This window comes from Ostrinia nubilalis, chromosome 4 (assembly GCF_963855985.1).
Source record: "Ostrinia nubilalis chromosome 4, ilOstNubi1.1, whole genome shotgun sequence".
Lineage (NCBI taxonomy): Eukaryota > Metazoa > Arthropoda > Insecta > Lepidoptera > Crambidae > Ostrinia > Ostrinia nubilalis.
This window is the reverse complement of record NC_087091.1, coordinates 14,599,802-14,618,468: the sequence shown is the minus strand read 5'-3', so window position 1 is coordinate 14,618,468 and position 18,667 is coordinate 14,599,802. Positions and strand designations below refer to the sequence as shown.

The 18,667-nt window shown below is 36.5% G+C and overlaps 1 protein-coding gene across 1 annotated transcript in view; it reads left to right on the top strand.

Moving 5' to 3' along the window:
* Positions 1-17,609, top strand: part of LOC135071220 (cystinosin homolog) — a 34,121-nt gene extending 16,512 nt beyond the window's left edge. The window contains exons 2-8 of the mRNA XM_063964996.1: positions 1,147-1,263; positions 1,560-1,860; positions 2,936-3,176; positions 7,551-7,670; positions 9,128-9,298; positions 9,814-10,034; positions 17,205-17,609. Of these exons, the coding sequence (XP_063821066.1) occupies positions 1,173-1,263; positions 1,560-1,860; positions 2,936-3,176; positions 7,551-7,670; positions 9,128-9,298; positions 9,814-10,034; positions 17,205-17,313 (1,254 nt within the window). The 5' untranslated portion in view covers positions 1,147-1,172 and the 3' untranslated portion in view covers positions 17,314-17,609. The remainder of the gene's footprint in view (positions 1-1,146; positions 1,264-1,559; positions 1,861-2,935; positions 3,177-7,550; positions 7,671-9,127; positions 9,299-9,813; positions 10,035-17,204) is intronic.
* The last annotated feature ends 1,058 nt before the right edge of the window (positions 17,610-18,667 follow it).

Here is an 18,667-nt window from a genome sequence, read left to right as displayed (position 1 = left end):
ACGCTTGAAAATATTTAGAAATGTTGAAAGGTCTACATTTTATTTTCCATTTTAATTATTATCGGGCGAACCTATAATGACTTAGTCATACTCTTGAATCATTATGTAAAACCACTGAATCATTTTCTCTTGGAAAATCTACTGTAATTTTATTTTCGTCTAAGAACTTAGTTCCCTTAAAACAAACCGAATTAAAAAGGTAGCTAGCGTATCCAAAACTATCGGTTCATTTTTTGATTGGGAATATCGCAGGTTTAGAAGTTGACCTAAGTTCTGATGAGTACAATAAATAAGTAAGTAAGTGATGAATGCACGTCCCAAAACGGGACATTAGTTTTGTAGTGTGCGTAACGGTCAAGTGACGTGATGTAGGAACACGCCAATTCGAGCGTGTCACAAAATCGAAGTGCAATAAATTACCATAGTAATGTAGAGTCTACATTGTAGACGATTTATAAGTACTATTTATTAGTCTAAACAAATAAAGAAATTTTGACTTTGACTTTGAGACAGAAAGGAGTCTCTTAGCAAAGTACCTAAATGCACACACTATAAGTATTTATGTGTTTTCGAAGTTTTCAAATGATGGCAATAATGAAATTGCATGATGGCAAAATAATTTAAAGCAACTAAGTATACAATATGATATGATAAGACAAAATTTGTTTTTTTTTTATGCAGGACAAGGCAGGTATTACAAAGTAATTGAAAACACTATTTTAATAATTCATGTTCAACTGCAATGCTTATATTATAGAATGTAAACGTCGAAAGCAATTATAGTTTTTCTGTACGCAATAATGACGACGAAGAAATATTATTAAAAGCACGCGTTTTAACTACAGCTATAAAAGTTAGGTATTCGGTTCGTTATTGTTATCGATGAAATTACAAGAATTACATAAGTTTTATTGCATTGCGACGCGGTTTTTAAACTTGTAGGTACTGCTATATTTTCGTTTAAAAATACCTATGTTTTTAATTCAATAGTCGCTGAGCTTAGTTTATGGTCAAGTTAACTATTGTGAAAATCCATTCATTGTGCATTTGCATGTTTTAAGCATTTTTTTTTGTTTTTAGCGTGATGTTTTTTTAATTTATGTGTGTTAGGTATGTATTTTCACGTAACTTTTCTTTTGTCTACAGAAACGAACACCAATACTTAGATTAAAATGGCACGAGGAAAATCGTTGCCGAGAGGAGTCGCGGGCAGCTCATCTAGTCACAGATTCCTTCACATCGCCGCTATCATGTTGATTTTAGGTAAATTTACTGCAGCAAATTGTTTAAAAATAAAAGGATTTTACCTTTAATAACTCACACATAAAATTTTACACTTTTACCGATGGGCATCGTCCAATGCCAGTTATATTTTGTCTCAAATCGTTATCAACAGTACTTACCAAGAAAATAATTCATGCTAGTTTCCTTTTTTCTAAGAATGGTAATTAACGTGCATGCTTAATTTATGAAGTAACCGCTTTATTTATTAAACATCCGTCTATTTTGTTTGACTACTTAAAAAACTAGTACTAACCCATGATGTCCTTACTCCACAGTTTTACCAAGCGCACACTCCCAGATCGAGAAATTGTACGTGGACGTCACGAATCTCAATCTCCTTGTGGACGAGACATATCTCCTCAAGTTGGTCCAAGTGGGGCAATACAACATCACCCTAGCAGCGACGGCGCAAATACAGCACCCTGACATAGTCCAGTTCGTGCCTCAGACTGTAGAAATCCCAGGATCTCCGGAACCGAATACGAATGTGACTATCACCCACGATATCTGTGTGCTAGGAAAAAGCCCGGGACATTCTGAGGCCGTCTTCAATGTCACACCTGAAGGGTTTGTCAAGTAAGTCTATAGAAATTTTCTGCGCTGCCTGCATCCAGCTTCCCTCGACCAGATCTTCATCATCATCATCATCATTTCAGCCATAGGACGTCCACCGCTGAACATAGGCCTCCCCCAATGACGTTGGTAGCGGCCTGCATCCAGCGCCTTCCTGCTACTTTTATCAGGTCGTCGGTCCACCTTGTGGACGGACGGACGCACCAGATCTTAGCTTTAAAAAAATCCTTAATGAAAACGTTATTCTCACCACGGCAACTCCTGTTTAGTCAGAATAATAATAATATCTTGCATGGTAACTAAGGTTAAACACGTGATAGTTATTTTCGTTCGTATTTTTAAATAAAAATATAAATCAAATGAGTCAGAACATATATTTGGGTGCATAGAATTTTAACCTTTAGATAATTAAGTAAGTGTGTAGGTCTATTCGTATCTTAACTTTTAACCCGCTGTTTATCTAAATAAACTTTCCATTTTACTTTAAATAAACTTGGGGTTATTTTGTTTATATCAGTGATAAATAAACATTGAATGACTTATGAAATACCAACATTTGATATCTAAAAATCCAGATTACTCATTAAATTAGTTATTTCTTTTTCTACTCTATAAACAAGTCATTACCAATGATTAATTGCCTTTCCTTTAACCTAGTTCCTACTTCAATGCCTATCCACATGAACGTGACATAATTCTTAATTCAATACATCTGTTTCTGTAAGTTGACTGTGGTTATAAGGGATTTTGTGATAAATATTTTTAGCAGATAGCTAATAGCTTATAAGTCCCCTAATTGATGTTTATTGTTCGTGGTGTAGGATCTTATTAAAGGAAGAATCAAATGGAGGATTGGCCTATACTCCCTAAGCTGGCCAAATGGGTTAGGACTGGAAGCACCTGGAGATTAGAATGCCCGCTTCGCCCTGTAATTTATGATATAGATGTCCCCAAAAATAAAACCTGATACTTATTTACTATACGTCGAATGTAACGTCAAACGACCGTGAAACAAAAACTCCAGAAGGAGCGCCATAGCTTTACTGAGCAAGCTGTAATAAAATATTTAATTTCCCAGCATGGACGACGTGTTTCTCCGGATCACTGTGATGCATTCCCACGCCATTCGCCTGATCTCATACATCATGGGCTGGATCTACTTCGCAGCGTGGTCGGTGTCCTTCTACCCACAAATCTACATCAACTTCAAACGGAAGAGCGTGGTCGGCCTCAACTTTGACTTTTTGGCGTTGAACATCATGGGTTTTACCATGTACTCGCTCTTTAACTGCGGACTTTACTTCTCTAGGGAGATTCAGGTTAGTTTCTTTATGTTTTGTATGCTATGTGAGTTATTAGATAGTAATTTAGCTTTCACCTTTTCAGCTATCTAGAACGTTTTGTAAATAATCAAAATACATGCATTAATTAATAAGAAAGCGCGCCTCTAGTCTTAATATCACAAGTGCGGCGGGCCTCTAGTTTATTTTGCGACCTTGTGACCCGTGCCTGCCAAAAGGTTGCCGACCGCTGATCTAGAAAAACGTAAGAAAATTTTTTGGGTCATTTTTGACGTCTTAACAGTTAACCATTACACTTAAACTGCAGACTTCACTAATCCGAAGAGATTCTGATTTGCTTCTGTAACTTTTGTAACGTCAGAGGTTTTTCAAATTACTTCTAATTCACAGTTACCTACTTTCAAGTTTCAATTCAGTCTCCGACCGTAGCACACAGGAGTTCCATGCGTAGTTACGTTAACCCTTAAGGCCGGGTAGCAGAGACAATGGCGAAATTGAGGTTTTCATTTAATTTTTTCGTTTTTGAGGTACTAAACAGTAAAATTAAAGGCTAAGATTTTTATTGGGCATAGTTGAGGATATTTTCTAGGGCTATTAACGGATGGAAACACGATTTGATGAAGTTGACTCGATAGAATAAATTCCCAAAGTTACCTCTATTCGTTTTCTATTTATGTTTTTATTTTTAAAATAAGCGATTTGAGATTCTAAATCTTTTACTAAACTAAAGTTCAGAAATAACTTGAGGGCTTTTAACGGATGAAATTTTTATATTGCGTCTTATTTAGTTACTATGTTAAAAAATGTGGAAAAAATCGTCCATGACGGCTTGGACAATCTCAATCAGTCGCGCGGTGGCGCTTACGGAGGACGGACGCGTGTCAGTTTTTTGGCCGTGACAGTTCGCGATTTGTCAATATTTTTGACAATGATGACTTTGATGAGTCACAGTATAATAATATCAGTGTTACTGGAGAAAGCTTAAATTTTTGATAATTAAAAATTATCAATTTTGTCTACCTATTGAAATTTAAATCGTTCGCATCCTTTTAAACGAAGACTCTACTCATGATACATAGTACATTGATTCCGTGGAGGGTAGTTGAACGGGAAGCATGGTCGATCTGTTTTAATGGTTTCAATTTATTATTTAATGGACTTTAGTGTACAAATTTGGTGTTATTTTGTGTTCTAAAGTGCAGTGAAGTGATAAATTATAAAAAACATTGAAATACTTCGAATTTGAGCGCGCATCGAGTGTCGAGTGGGTTGTCGTATGAACAACCCGCTTTGGACCCGGTGGCGTCTCGAAACCTGCTTACGGGCATACTTAACTCCACGGAATCCATGAAAACTCAATAGAACTGAAACACCCACGTTCTATTGATAACTATGTCAATATTTTTCACTCGACATTGGCAGAAATAAACCTCCCAGAGAGGTTCGGTTGCCACAAATAAAAAAAAAAAAAAAAAAATACATAGTACATTCCTCAAATATGAGACAAAACCAATGAGTTAAAATTACATTTTAATCGTCTTACACTCTTTAGAAGAGCACACTGACACAAATAAATAATAAAAAATACTGTCTAAGGTCTGTAGCTAAAGGTCTAAGCTGTAAGATAGAAGAATCTTCTAGCCAAAAAGATGGCAGATGCAGCAGATGTCAACGGATTTAAAACTGGAGTTGATGTGACTCCTTGTAGACTTGAGTGTCTAGAGCGTCCCTTCCTCCACCATGCGTAAGAATTTTCGCAAAAATACTGTCTTAAGGTCTGTAGCTAAAGGACTAAGCCGTAAGATAGAAGAATCTTATAGCCAAAAACATGGCAGATGCAGCAGATATCAACGGATTTAAAACTGGAGTTCATGTGTATCCTTGTAGTTTTGAGTCTCTAGAGCAGTGGTTCTTAACCTTTAAGTCATGAGGGACCATTTTACCAAATTTCTGTCTTGTCAGGGACCACCTCATAATCGGTAAAACCAGTTTGACAGCAAAAATCAGTTAAAAGTGGTTTTGACCAAGGTGTGCAAGTGCACATCGTGGACCACTTGGAATGCCTCCAGGGACCACCAGTGGTCCGCGGACCACCGGTTAAGAACCAACCACTGCTCTAGAGCGTCCCTTCCTCCACCATGCGTAAGAATGTTTCAAAAATACTGTCTAAGCTGCAAGATAGAAGAATCTTCTAGCCAAAAAGATGGCAGATGCAGCAGATGTCAACGGATTTAAAACTTGGAGTTCATGTGACTCCTTCTAGACTTGAGTCTCTAGAGCGTCCCTTCCTCCACCATGCGTAAAAGTTTTCCAAAAATACTGTCTGACGTCTGTAATAAAAGTCTAAACTGCAAGATAGAAGAATCTTTTATCCAAAAACATGGCAGATGCAGCATATATCAACGGATTTAAGACTGGACTGGCACCACCTTGCAATGTCATCCTCTCATTGTTATCTGTAATGTAAATTATTTTTAAAATGTATTTAAAAAATAAAATGTTCGTTTTATTATTTCAATAATCTGACCTCTCAACTCAACTACACTACACAAACACCTTTGTTCGCAACTGTACTGACGAAACCTCGATATTATGCCGTTCATTTAAGATGGCAAGCTTTTTGCTGCGGTAATGCACTCCAGGTAACCGTGTGTGATGCTTATTGCTCATAGTGATTTTCGATACAGAGCCCCGTACATACGTTATACATAAATTATGGAAAGAAAACACCCAGACCAATACAAACAAATATATTAATTTTAGTATGATATTTTTATTTATAAATAGACAAAAAGACTGAACAAAATTGATGCGTGTACTGATTAATGTAATTAACCACATGCAAAGCTTTGTGAATTGCAACAACTATAATTTATTATCCAAGCTCTAAATAATCGCTACTACGAGTAACATAACTGATCATAAAATGTTTTTCCAATCGCTCAAGCTCCCGAGGATCTACCGATAGGTCGGGTGACGTAATCTTGAAATTCTTTTAGCCGGCGCGGAACTTCCGGAAGGTCGGGTGACGTCACGCCTCTTTGAACCGTGTTTACTTTGGCAGTTATATTCTATATTTATTCGATTCTAAAATATATTCCCAAAAGTTTTGAAAGTTGTTTTAATTTGTATCACTTGGATATGATTTGTATTAGAAAGTGCTGTGAGTGTGACGCTTGAACGGAAGGAAGTCAACCTAACCTAACCTACTGCGTATTTCTAAACTGCGTATTTCTATACTGTGTAGCCGCGAGAGCTCTTTGGCGCGCTGTCTTCGGCGAAGTATAGCGCGCGCAGATTTTGACAGCGCGAAATACCTACTTTAGCAGAAATATTACATTAATGTTATTGTTATTCAAATAAAAGAACACGTATTAGAAAGTCAATTAGAGGTAATCATCTTCAATTAACACTTTAACATTGTTGTAGCCTAATTAAAACGTACTATAGTAGGGTAAGTTTAAGTTAACCGTATTATTGTTACGTATATTGCGTTGTGCGGAAACTACAGTGACGTCACGTATGCGCGTACGCTTTGTTTTCTGACTTATTAACCTTTGGTTACGAAACTTTCCTAAAATAGAGAAACACGGGTTACAACGGGACATTTTTATATGAGCTACATATGTACTTACGGCTTGACGTTTCGGCTGCAATACTTTCCTCCTTCTAAATTTATAAGACCGGCTTCATACGTTGGCCCCAACGTTGGGCCCAACGCCATTCATCCGGTTTGTGCTTAGAGAAAATAGTCAGTCCCAATTTTTTTATTTAGATACACACGTTGGAAAAGTGACAAATATTCATTGGGCGTTCGGGCCGACGTGAGGAGCCGGTCTAAAAGCACAATACTAACTCCTATAATAAAGTCTGTAACCAAATTCTTGGAAACAAACTATTATTATTCTCAAAATAATCTTCCGCCACGAGTTTTCCATTATATTCGCCATTTTCCTCTACCTATTATTGTATGTTTGGAGGAACAAAACAAAGAAGTTTCAATGTTAATATTTTTTTCTTGTTATAGGTAAATATCTTTTTTCTACACTAATATTATAAAGAGGCATGATTTCACTGTTTGTTTGTATTGAATTGACTCCGAAACTACAGGACCGATTTGAAAAAAATTTCACCAATACAATCCTACATTATTTCCGATGAACATACGCGGTACGAAGTACGCCGGGTCAGCTAGTTTTGAATAAAGTTGTGTAGTAAGACACGGGTCTTAACGCGACGTTTATTAATGAGTTACATTATGTACTCACAGCTTGACGTTTCGGCTGCTATGCTGCAGCGTGTCTTACTGTTTTAGTTGAAAGGAACGCGAAAGTTTAAAATCTTATAAAGTTACGTACCTATATCTATAATATTTGTATTTGTATATTCCAGGTAGAGTACTTCAGCCGGCACCCCCGGGGCTTGAACCCGGTACAGCTGAACGACGTGTTTTTCTCGCTCCACGCGGCCTTCGCGACTCTCATCACTATCAGCCAATGCTTCATGTATGAGGTGAGACAGTTTGTCATATTTTTATAACACAAGGATCTTATTTACATGTTTAAACATTATCTAATTTTTTTAGTACAGGCACAAAATAATAATAAGTACTAGGTACAGAAGTTTTACTTCGCGAAGGTATTTAAAAAAATGTATGCTCAATGTCATTAACAATATGGTGTAATTTAGCCTGTTTCAAGAGACAAGCACCATTTTGTTGACAAACGTCAGTGATCGGCACTGCGCCGAAGCTATAGGGCTGACTTCGGTAAAATGATGTGACGTGAGGTGCCAAACTGCGGAAAATGGCGGAGGAAATACATGATTTAGCATGAATTATCATGAATAATATTAACTACTTATTTACCTCTGTGTCTTGAGGCAACTTAAAAAAGTACATTCTGTGTTTTTATTATTATTTAGGCAGTTAAATACTGCACAGTATTTAGTACACCATTTTTCTTCCATCAAACACAAGAATACGCGTGCGTGAGTCAATGTTCGCTCGTATGTGAGGCCTTGTCGAATAGTATCCTGTAGGTGGGCCATCGTGCGTGTTTTGTTTTCGATGTAAACTCGCGGAGATGAACAGGCCTGGTACAGGGTTTTTTCTAGTTCAGGAAAATTACATGCAAAAAGCAAAGGCTTAAATGGAAGATACAAAATTTATATTTCTCTTCTTCACTTGCCTCGTCTTATCCTGTTACGCGAGGTCGACTTTCACATACGTTATGGGCCATTTATTTCTATCTCGAACGTCTTAGGCGGTTATCACACTGCGCCGCGCTCCGCCGCGGAGCCCGGGGCGACAGATTTAATCATTGTATGCAAGTACCTCAGTTTGTGTAGAAAACACGCGCGGCACAACCAGGCCTGTTCATCTCCGCGAGTTTACATCGAAAACAAAACACGCACGATGGGCCACCTACAGGATACTATTCGACAAGGCCTCACATACGAGCGAACATTGACTCACGCACGCGTATTCTTGTGTATGATGGAAGAAAATAAAGAAAATGGTGTACTAAATACTGTGCAGTATTTAACTGCCTAAATAATAATAAAAACACAGAATGTACTTTTTTAAGTTGCCTCAAGACACTAAGAGGTAAATAAGTAGTTAATATTATTCATGATAATTCATGCTAAATCATGTATTTCCTCCGCCATTTTCCGCAGTTTGGCACCTCACGTCACATCACTTTACCGAAGTCAGCCCTATAGCTTCGGCGCAGTGCCGATCACTGACGTTTGTCAACAAAATGGTGCTTGACTCTTGAGACAGGCTAAATTACACCATATTGTTAATGACATTGAGCATACATTTTTTTAAATACCGTCGCGAAGTAAAACTTCTGTACGTAGTACTTATTATTATTCTGTGGCACAACACACTGACAACGCGTCCGCGCGCGTGATTTTTTATATGAAAATCATCAAATAATTATTTTAATTTATTTCGTTTCCAGCGCGACGAGCAACGCGTCTCCAACACAGGGCGCGGTATTCTGTCGCTGTTCACCGTGATTGTGATCGTGACAGCCGGGCTGGGATTCTTCGGCATATTGGAGTGGCTGGACTTCCTTTACTACTGCAGCTATATCAAACTGTCCATTACGCTCATCAAGTATGTGCCGCAGGTTAGTATTTTAGTGTTTTATTTATCAAATTATCATCATTTCAGCCTTAGGACGTCTACTGCTGAACATAGGCCTCTCCCAATGATTTCTAGATCGGCCGGTTGGTAGCAGCCTACATCCAGCGCCTTCCTGCAACCTTTATGACGTCATTTGTCCACCTTGCGTGCTACCACCCATAAACTCTTATTTCGTTCGTTTCAGCCGAAAGACGTCCACTGCTGGACAAAGGCCTCCCCCAAGGATTTCCACGAAGACCGGTCCTGTGCTCTAAACTCTTATTTACTACAAGAAATACAAATATGCAATATAGACGTCAAGTCTGGCCAGCGTGAGGTGTTGTAGGCCGTAGGTTTTAAGTTAGCTGGAAATGTTAACTCATTTATTTTAAGAAAGCGCCGTGCTTCTGCAGTGGAGACTATAAATTACCTGAGGATAATGATGATGATTATATTTTAATATCTGTTTTGATAATTAACAGTGATTCATTTATTAACCCTTAAACATCCACTTTTCAGGCCTACATGAACTACAAACGCAAATCGACCGTCGGCTGGTCGATCGGCAACATCTTCCTAGACTTCGTGGGCGGTTTCCTCTCCATACTACAGATGGCGCTAAACGCTTACAACTACAACGACTGGGCGTCGTTCTTCGGAGATGCCACCAAGTTCGGATTGGGCCTGTTCAGTTTGGTGTTCGATGTATTCTTCATCCTGCAGCACTACGTTTTCTACAGGTGCGTTAAGGGTTAATGGATGACAGTTATGCTATGTCACGTTTGTTGATGTCATTGAGAAAGGAGCAGATTCAAACTGCGAACGAATGACCTCTGAAATAGAACTTACAGTTTTAAAAACTATTACAAATCATTGACATTATGACAAAGGGTAGAAATAGCTCAGCTTAGTGACGGTTCTAACTGAATACTGTCTTTTTACTTTTGACGGATTATGCTCTGAAAATAAGAATTAATGTGAACATGATTTGTTCGAAATAATGCATGTTTTCATAATAATAACACATTGGGCGTGCTACATTTTTTTATATCATTGGTGATCATTTGAAAAGTTCATTGAGTGTGTTTTCAACAAAATAATTAAGTTTATTTTTATTACTTTGTCCTTAACTGATACTTAATAATGGTCATTCGCTATCAACTCGTGACATGGCATACTGATAGCTATAACCGTATGGAATATAATAAAATTGACATGTCAAATTTTGTTACTTGAATTTTAGTGTTAATTTATTTAGAGATTTTTTACTATTAATTTATTTAGAAATCTTATATCCTTTGAATCTTGACTTTAATTTGACATGTCATTTTTTTTAATTGTGGAAAAAAGTTTTGAATTTTCCGCAACTTACATCGGTGTGGGGAAGGGTTTCTAACATAGTCTAAGCATTCTTGACTGCTATTCTACGATTTCTAACTCCTTTCTCTCACTCTTACATTTGTGTCACTTTACCATTATTATAAATCGATACTACAATCATCAAAAAAATCATGGGAAGCATATAATAGAGCTTGTAATAGAAATGGGAAGAACATCACCTAGCAAGCCATTTTGAAGACAACAAATACAGACATAAGACGAGAAGCCTGAGCAGTATTAGGGGAGAGTTCGGTATATTGTACCGCCGGATAAATTGTACCACCCTCATATTTCGTAAAGTATTTATTGAATGTCTGTAATTGCAACACTCAGCGATACACAACTAAAATCAATTAATATCGGCCATGTGGTTTTTGCCGTGACAACAAACACGTGTGTTTTATTTTGAAAAGTATTTTTTCATTGTTTTCAAGTAATTTTTGACAATACATGTTTAGTTTGTAATTTTGTTAAATTAAGTCACAGGGTGTTTCTAATATATTATTTAGAAGCGTAAATTAGTGTGGATTACAATTATTTGAAACGTTTTTCGGTATTTATAAGTTATATTTTTTACCGATTTTTTAAAAGCACTATCACCTAGTCGGCTAAATTGTACCACATCAAGTTGTATGGAATTTTACCAAAGGATTTTGAAATGTTTTTTTAGTAAATCATATTTTGAAGTTATAATAGCGTAGTTATGTTTGACTAACAATAAATGAAAGCAAAAGACTGGCCAAGTAGATTAGGTACAAGTGTGCGTTACGATAATTGGAATTACAAAACTTGTACTCAAAATCGTGATAACGTGTAAAACAATATCGATTGTCTATGTTATTAACTACTGTTCCTTTTCGTTTCCTAATTTGTTAAGAATGTATCATATAATATTTTGCCATAGTTTTTTTATAGGCTTGAAATTTATTGAAATCCAATTTGGTAACCCTGTGGTACAAATTATCGAACCGGTTGGCTAAATTGGACCGAAGCTCTGAGCTCGTATTTTGTTGATTTGTGCTAAATATACAACAATCATGTTAATTAATACTTATGAAATAGTAAGTTGAATAATTTATCTTTTATTATATACCATGGACATTAGCAAAAACAAAAGAAAACTATGTGTAAAATGGCATTGAAAAAAACTGGTCCAAATTAGCGGACTCTCCCTTATGAGCATGAAAGCTGAAGAAAAGAAAAGAGACTTCCAGAAATACACGAATATCACTTCATTTCATTAAAATATGAAACACAAGATAAGTATACTTTCTAAAACTTTGTAAATACAACAATATAAAACATAATATCAAGATCAAGAAAAGAAAAGAAGCATCCAGAAATATACAAATAAATACATTTGCATTGATTCATGCAAACGTAAAACATGGAACACACACAGAAAGAAATGTCATATAAAAACAGCCTCATAAAACCTCTTAACCTGCAGATGTCACCATTGTTGTTAATAACGATATCGGTAAACGCATCAACGGGACGCTATAATGGGAAACGCTACTGCATCAGACGTAGTTTCAAAAGACTGGAGACTTGGAGAAATTCCAAAGATATACGAATATCACTTCATTCTACATCGATTCATTAAAAACATGGAACACAAACCAGCAAAATGAATAACATAAACCAAAAATATCACGGAAAACAATGAAAACACTGGAATTTTTATACTGGAAACACAGCCTCATAAAACCTCATAACAGATGTCGCCTCCATCGTCAATAACGTTATCGGTAAACGCAACAACGGGACGCTATAACGGGAAACGCTACTGCATCAACAGAGTTTCAAAAGGGATACAAATTGTCTGGAGACTTTTATGGGAATCTTTTTGTGGTATATTATTTCAGAGAGGATCAGTTAGTGCTTGACAGTGAGAATAGTTCGAATGTGTCGAAGAGTGACGATGGACAAACGTACTTTTTGGTCAACACTAAGTGGTATGTATACTGTAGTTAGAGGTTGATCTACAAGGGTGATACCATTTTGCAAAACTGATGAAGTTTATACTAGTGATGAAGGTGAAGCGACAATAGTCTAACGGTGAAGGTGCTGGATTGACCGATTATACAGGGTGTCCCAAAATAGGTGAATCAAACTGATAGGGGAGGTAGCTCTACTAATGTACTATCACAAAAAAATAGGTTAAAAAATTTTTTGAGTTCGGATTTTTTTAAAATAATGTGCTCTAAACTCGAAATCTAGTCATTATTTTCAAAAGTTTGTTTACAGATAAACGAAGCGATCATGTACAATTAATATTAGTAAGAAAAAAGTACAAATCAACTCCCAAACGCAGCAATTATAGCCAGATACTTAGGCAAAGCTGATTTATTTTCACTTTTTCAAAACAATTTTTATTGTGTCCTTACGCTTACGCTTTATTTTTTATTCATATTTTAGGGATAGTACATTAGTAGAGCTACCTCCCCTATCAGTTTGATTCACCCATTCTAGGACACCCTGTATTATAGATCCGAAGAAGGCTAATTCGAACCCTGCCGTTGCTGGACTATTGTGGTAAACCCACTCTATAATACAAGCATATTAAGCTACTTAATCATGAACTTGTACAAATGCAACCTGCAAAATGGAATCATTTGTAGATCAAAGGACACAAGTAAAGCTTTCAACTCAACCTATCCCGTAGTCGTAGTTATAAATCATATTAGATATTGCAATTGGTTATAACCTCTGGGGTTAATTTGTCGCAATGTCAGATAAAAAAATTATACAACTCCCGGCAGTTTTTAGACATACTTGCTCCTAATTAATGATTTAAATTGGTTATCGAACCTATTATAAGAGAAGAAAGAATACCCAACAATATCCGTTGCTACTTTATTTTCTTATTCTCTGAAGATTGTATTTATTTAAATTTACCAAATGACAAATTGCAATATCAATTAGCTATTAGTAGTTAGTATTAGCTTGAATAATTATAAAACTAATGGTTTTTCTCTAATTTTCACGCCTCCGAGAAGAAATACGACTTGGAAGGGAAAGTTTGATGAAGACTCCAGTTTCGTAACGCATTTGCAACTCAGTAGCCATTTCGTCTAGTTATATTTTAGTTTAAGCTACGTTTAAGGATTATCCATTCATTAACTTATTAATAAATAGGCTTATCAAGCGTTAGACAGGGTTCCAGAGAAGATAAAAGAAATGCAATTTGGTCTTTAAAGGTATTTATCAAGTAATAGTATTATTTTGTAGCAGAAATACGTGAACAAAGCTTTATTGTAAAATAATCTTTAAATTACATTTTCTAAGAGTCTATAATTGCCTGAATCTGGTATTGTAAGGCGTTTTCAGAGACAAGGCTATAAAAATTGCATAATTTTAGTTCTGTCTCAAAAATATTGTAAATTATTTGTTGCTAAATCATTGTTTAAACTAAAACATCCATAGACTCGTGTACTCCGATGCTTTTAAAATACACTTTCCGAATAACTTAAGTTTTAATACAGTTTTTTTAGGAGTGAAAGAGAAAGATCTATTTTTAGACAGAGATAACATTATAACTAGTAAAATAACTTTGCTTGAAGCTTGCCTTATATCCATTTTAATGAAAACCGATAGACTGATGTAACTAATGCAATGTTTGAAGTTATTATTTGGAATATTGTTAAATTGTTATCAAATGGCACACCGCCATATTGTTTTATCGATCTGTGATCACGTGCACATTTTATATTAAAATGTGTGTAAATTAACACTGCATTTTTCATTCTACCCCCTATAAAAATAGATTGAGGTTAAAAGAGCTATCAAGTGTAATAGACAAGTTTTAATTTTAGTCTATGGCCGATTGTAATTTTATTTTTATTTTATTTTATTTTATTTTATTTATTTGGTTCACCAACAGTTAATTACACCAATACAATTGTATAAATCTTAAGAAGAATAGGTACATGTTCAATGTATTAACTTATTACAGGCAAACACAGCATGCATTTAACGTGAAGACTAATATTATACTATATTATAATGATAGGTATAGATCAATCCAACAGACATATGCTAAGTTTTAACAGAAACAAAGTTGTACAGATTTTTTTACATTAATTAAGCAAGTAGGTATCTAGAGAATTTTATTTTCATGAAGACGTGTTTTCCGCAGAGCTGGGACCGGACAAGTGACTAAAAATGGCTTTACGGTATGATGTCAGAGAGTCCGCGTGTAAATCAACCAGATCACTTATGCTGTTGACAAGCTTACTCAGCCGGGGTATTGGAGAACTAGTCCCTAATACGGTTCTTCTAAGAGGGGGATATAGTGGAGTGATTGTAATAGTTTATAAGATTTTGCTTACAAATAAATGTATTCTGATTTTGCTGTCTTTCATTTCTAATCCCGATCCAAAGTAAATACACTGGGTATAAGGGAGAGTTGGTAGAAACTTAATTGTGAATTTTCCTCATTTATTTCAGTGGAATATTGTCTGGAACAGCATTTAAAATTTTGAGAATTTGTTCATTATTAAAATCTGATTTGATAAATGACGATTCACTGTTTAGATCTTGCCAACATACCCTACATAACATCCTACATAAAGCCAAATAACACTCACATTAGCTTGACAAATAAATCTGAGCTGGAACACAGAAATTAAACTATACTAATTTAAGTATCGCTAATTAGATAGAGTTACTGTTTTCTTGAAGTAATCTACACAGAAATCATTTATGCAAATGACGTTAAGTAGTTATTTGTATGACCTACCTACACGAACAAAACAGTAATGATGTCTCAGGCTAAAAGGCTTCTGATAAAAAAATCAGCTTAGTGGATGACAGGTTAGTAGGCGTCAAGTTTTGACACCTCAGCATCGAAGTAGCGCCCAATCAGCATAGGGCGCCTCGAATGGCCGCCAAACCAGTGACCAGTGTGACCACCCGTTGATCACCCAAGCCGATTTCCACTCGCCAGACACTTCTTTACTGCCTGCTATTAAAAGAAAACAGAACAGACACTAAAGTCCGGACGCCGAGCGATAAGGATGGGTAGCTTGGGGTTACTGGACGAAATTCTACGTGCTCAGCGACCGGACTTTATTATAAATCGTTTCATCCACGAAGACACGCCCCACCATTCTTCCGCTAATGTTTGAGTGTTATCGGTACACGCTAATTTATCCATGAGTGCACACACACATTACAATAATGACGCTCGGATTAAACTCCCCGCACCCCGCGCTTCCCTCGACTAAATATGAAAAATTGTGGGGCGCGTCTTCGTGGATGTAACGATCTATAACTATAGTCTATCCAATATAGCTTGATTAGAATGACAGCTGTCAAACGAATGTGACTAGTGCTGGGTATGTTTCGTACGGTTCACATAGATGTATCGATAAGTTTTCAAAAAAATGATATAAAAAATGCACCCAATTTTTTTCATATCTTTATTCATAAAAATGACAATTATAATTTAAATTTAAAGACAGTAAAATTTAAAATTCATGTCAAGGGTGTACAACCTAAGTCGTAGTCATTATCATCAGTGTTCTTCAGTGGTTTTTTCCTCTCGCTAGAGGGCGGTGGGCATCTCTTCTAGAGCAACGGTGCTATGAATACCCAGAAAATTACCGGTGATTGATTTCCGATGTTTGATTATTTAAGAATGAAATGTTTTTTGGTTTTTAATAGTGAACATTTAGAAAAACGTATAACTTGACTTAAATATGTTAAAAAATTAGGTTTAATTTAATATGACATTTGTCGATATGTCCCAACACTAACATTTTTGTAACTCGAGATAAACCTTGTAGAGACGTCGTTAATACTCTAGCTTGATTTTTATAATTTCGAATTACTACTTATTGATGTAATTTAACGCTGCATTTACACGAAATTAACATTTTTATTGGAAGCACTGTCGTCGAAAATATTGTTTGTAGGTCAGACGTGAATTATTTCTTGTCCGCCAATATTTAGCTCTCATTGATCGCTACTACAAAGTTATGTCGTTACTTTTGATGGCAGCTGTCATTCTAATCAAGCTATATTGGATGGACTATAGTGTTTATACCATCGATAAATTACTATTCAATTAAATGTCACAGCAGTAAGTAGTTCGACAACCGAAAAGTCATGGGTTCAAGTACCACAAACTAGACTTTTTCAAGTTATAAACCATGCTTGAACTATTCTGCTCCTGCGCATCCTATACATATAGCAAAGTGGAGAGTGGGAAATATGAACTCCTCAAAAAGTACAAACTAGGTATCCGTCACCAGAAAATTGTTGCGTTTGTAATTTCATCGCATACAGTATGCGATGAAATTACAAACGTATGCGGCATACAGCAATTATTTTGTACTGGGGCTACAAAATACACTTCAATATTATGTACCAACCAGTCACGATGGGGTCTGTTATAGGGGTCTGTTAGCCCTGTAAAAAAACCCTACCACACCATATCCATGTATTTACTGGGCTATTGCTAGATACGTACAAATTCCTTTTTTATTGCAGTTGCTTGTAGTTATACTTTCATATTTTTGCAGGGAAGCGCGTTACATTCGCCTGCCAGGCCGAAGCACAAGCGACGAGGACTCCGATCCTCCACAGCTTGAGCAAACTTCTGAGGAACCCTACCAGGGGCCGCCTGCGTAGAACGAACTAACGAGGTGATTGGCAAGTTCCAAGTCTTGGCGACTGGAAGGCAAAGGACCAGTGGAAAGTAAGCATCATGGATTACATAGAGTTCTATGTAGGTACTGCGAGTGCTGGAAAGGATATGCTAAAATGAGATAGCTTACTTAGTAAAGTGATTGCGAGCGAGAAAATCAGATGGTACAGTGATGATAGCGAAGAACTAACATTCAGCGTCTAAGCCTACCCGCAGACTACAGACTTTGTCGGCCGATAGTTGGTCCGGGCTGTTAATCAGTATTGAAATGTATGAAAGTGCGCACATTACACCGGTTTGGTATTCATACAAATTAGAAACGGGCCCAACTATCGGCCGACGAAAAGTCTGTAGTTTGCGGGGGAGTCTAAGCCTAGGCGCAGACTGACTCTTAGTTAGCCGATAGTTGGGTCGGACTGTTAATCAGTATGGAGATGAATGAAAGTGCGCACATTACACCAATGAGGGTTTTCGCGATTGAAAAAGCCGCCAGATGGCAATACGTAGACGTGAGGTCCAAATGCTGATGATTGGTTATTTTTGACATGACATTGACAGATATGTCAAAATCCACCAATCATGCAGCATTTGGACCTCGCGTCTACGTATTGCCATCTGGCGGATTTTTCAATCGCGAAAACCCTCATTGGTATCGGCCGAACCTTCATACAAATTAAAATCGGGCCCAACTATCGACCAACGATCGAGTTGACGCGCACCTCGCTGGAATGCGACTCCTACCACTTACCGCCTGCGTTCGCCCCGTCCGTACCTGAGCGTCGATGTGACGTCACGGCTGCCAGGTCCGTAGTTATCGACGAGCCGGGTTAGGATGTTATCGCGTCTCTGATAAAATCTTATCGATGATTTTAGACGACAAACGTATGGGCTTATCGCGTAAAATCGATAAAATTGCGCGATAAATGCTTATCGCGACGCGCATCCTAAGCCTACAGGTTCTATTTCAACCTTATGTCAGTTATGGTGTAATGTTACATTTAGAATCACGTGAAATTCACGCAAGGTTTTTCACATTAAGTAAATATATTGTATTGCTAATAAACCGTTAAGTTATTTTATATTTACGTTTGATAAGAGCTTTTATTGCTCTATAAAATAATTATACTACTCAGTCTTAGATATTTTGTCATTGAAATGAAAATACTAACGAATGTATTCTATCGAACAATAACTCTAATAAGTATGAGCTTAAATAATTAATGATATGTACTTATAACTCAATAATTTTTACGATATACATAATTGTAAGTAGGTACTTACATATTGTACATAGTAGCTCATAGCCTACTACAAAATGTCCTTTTTGCAATCAATTTT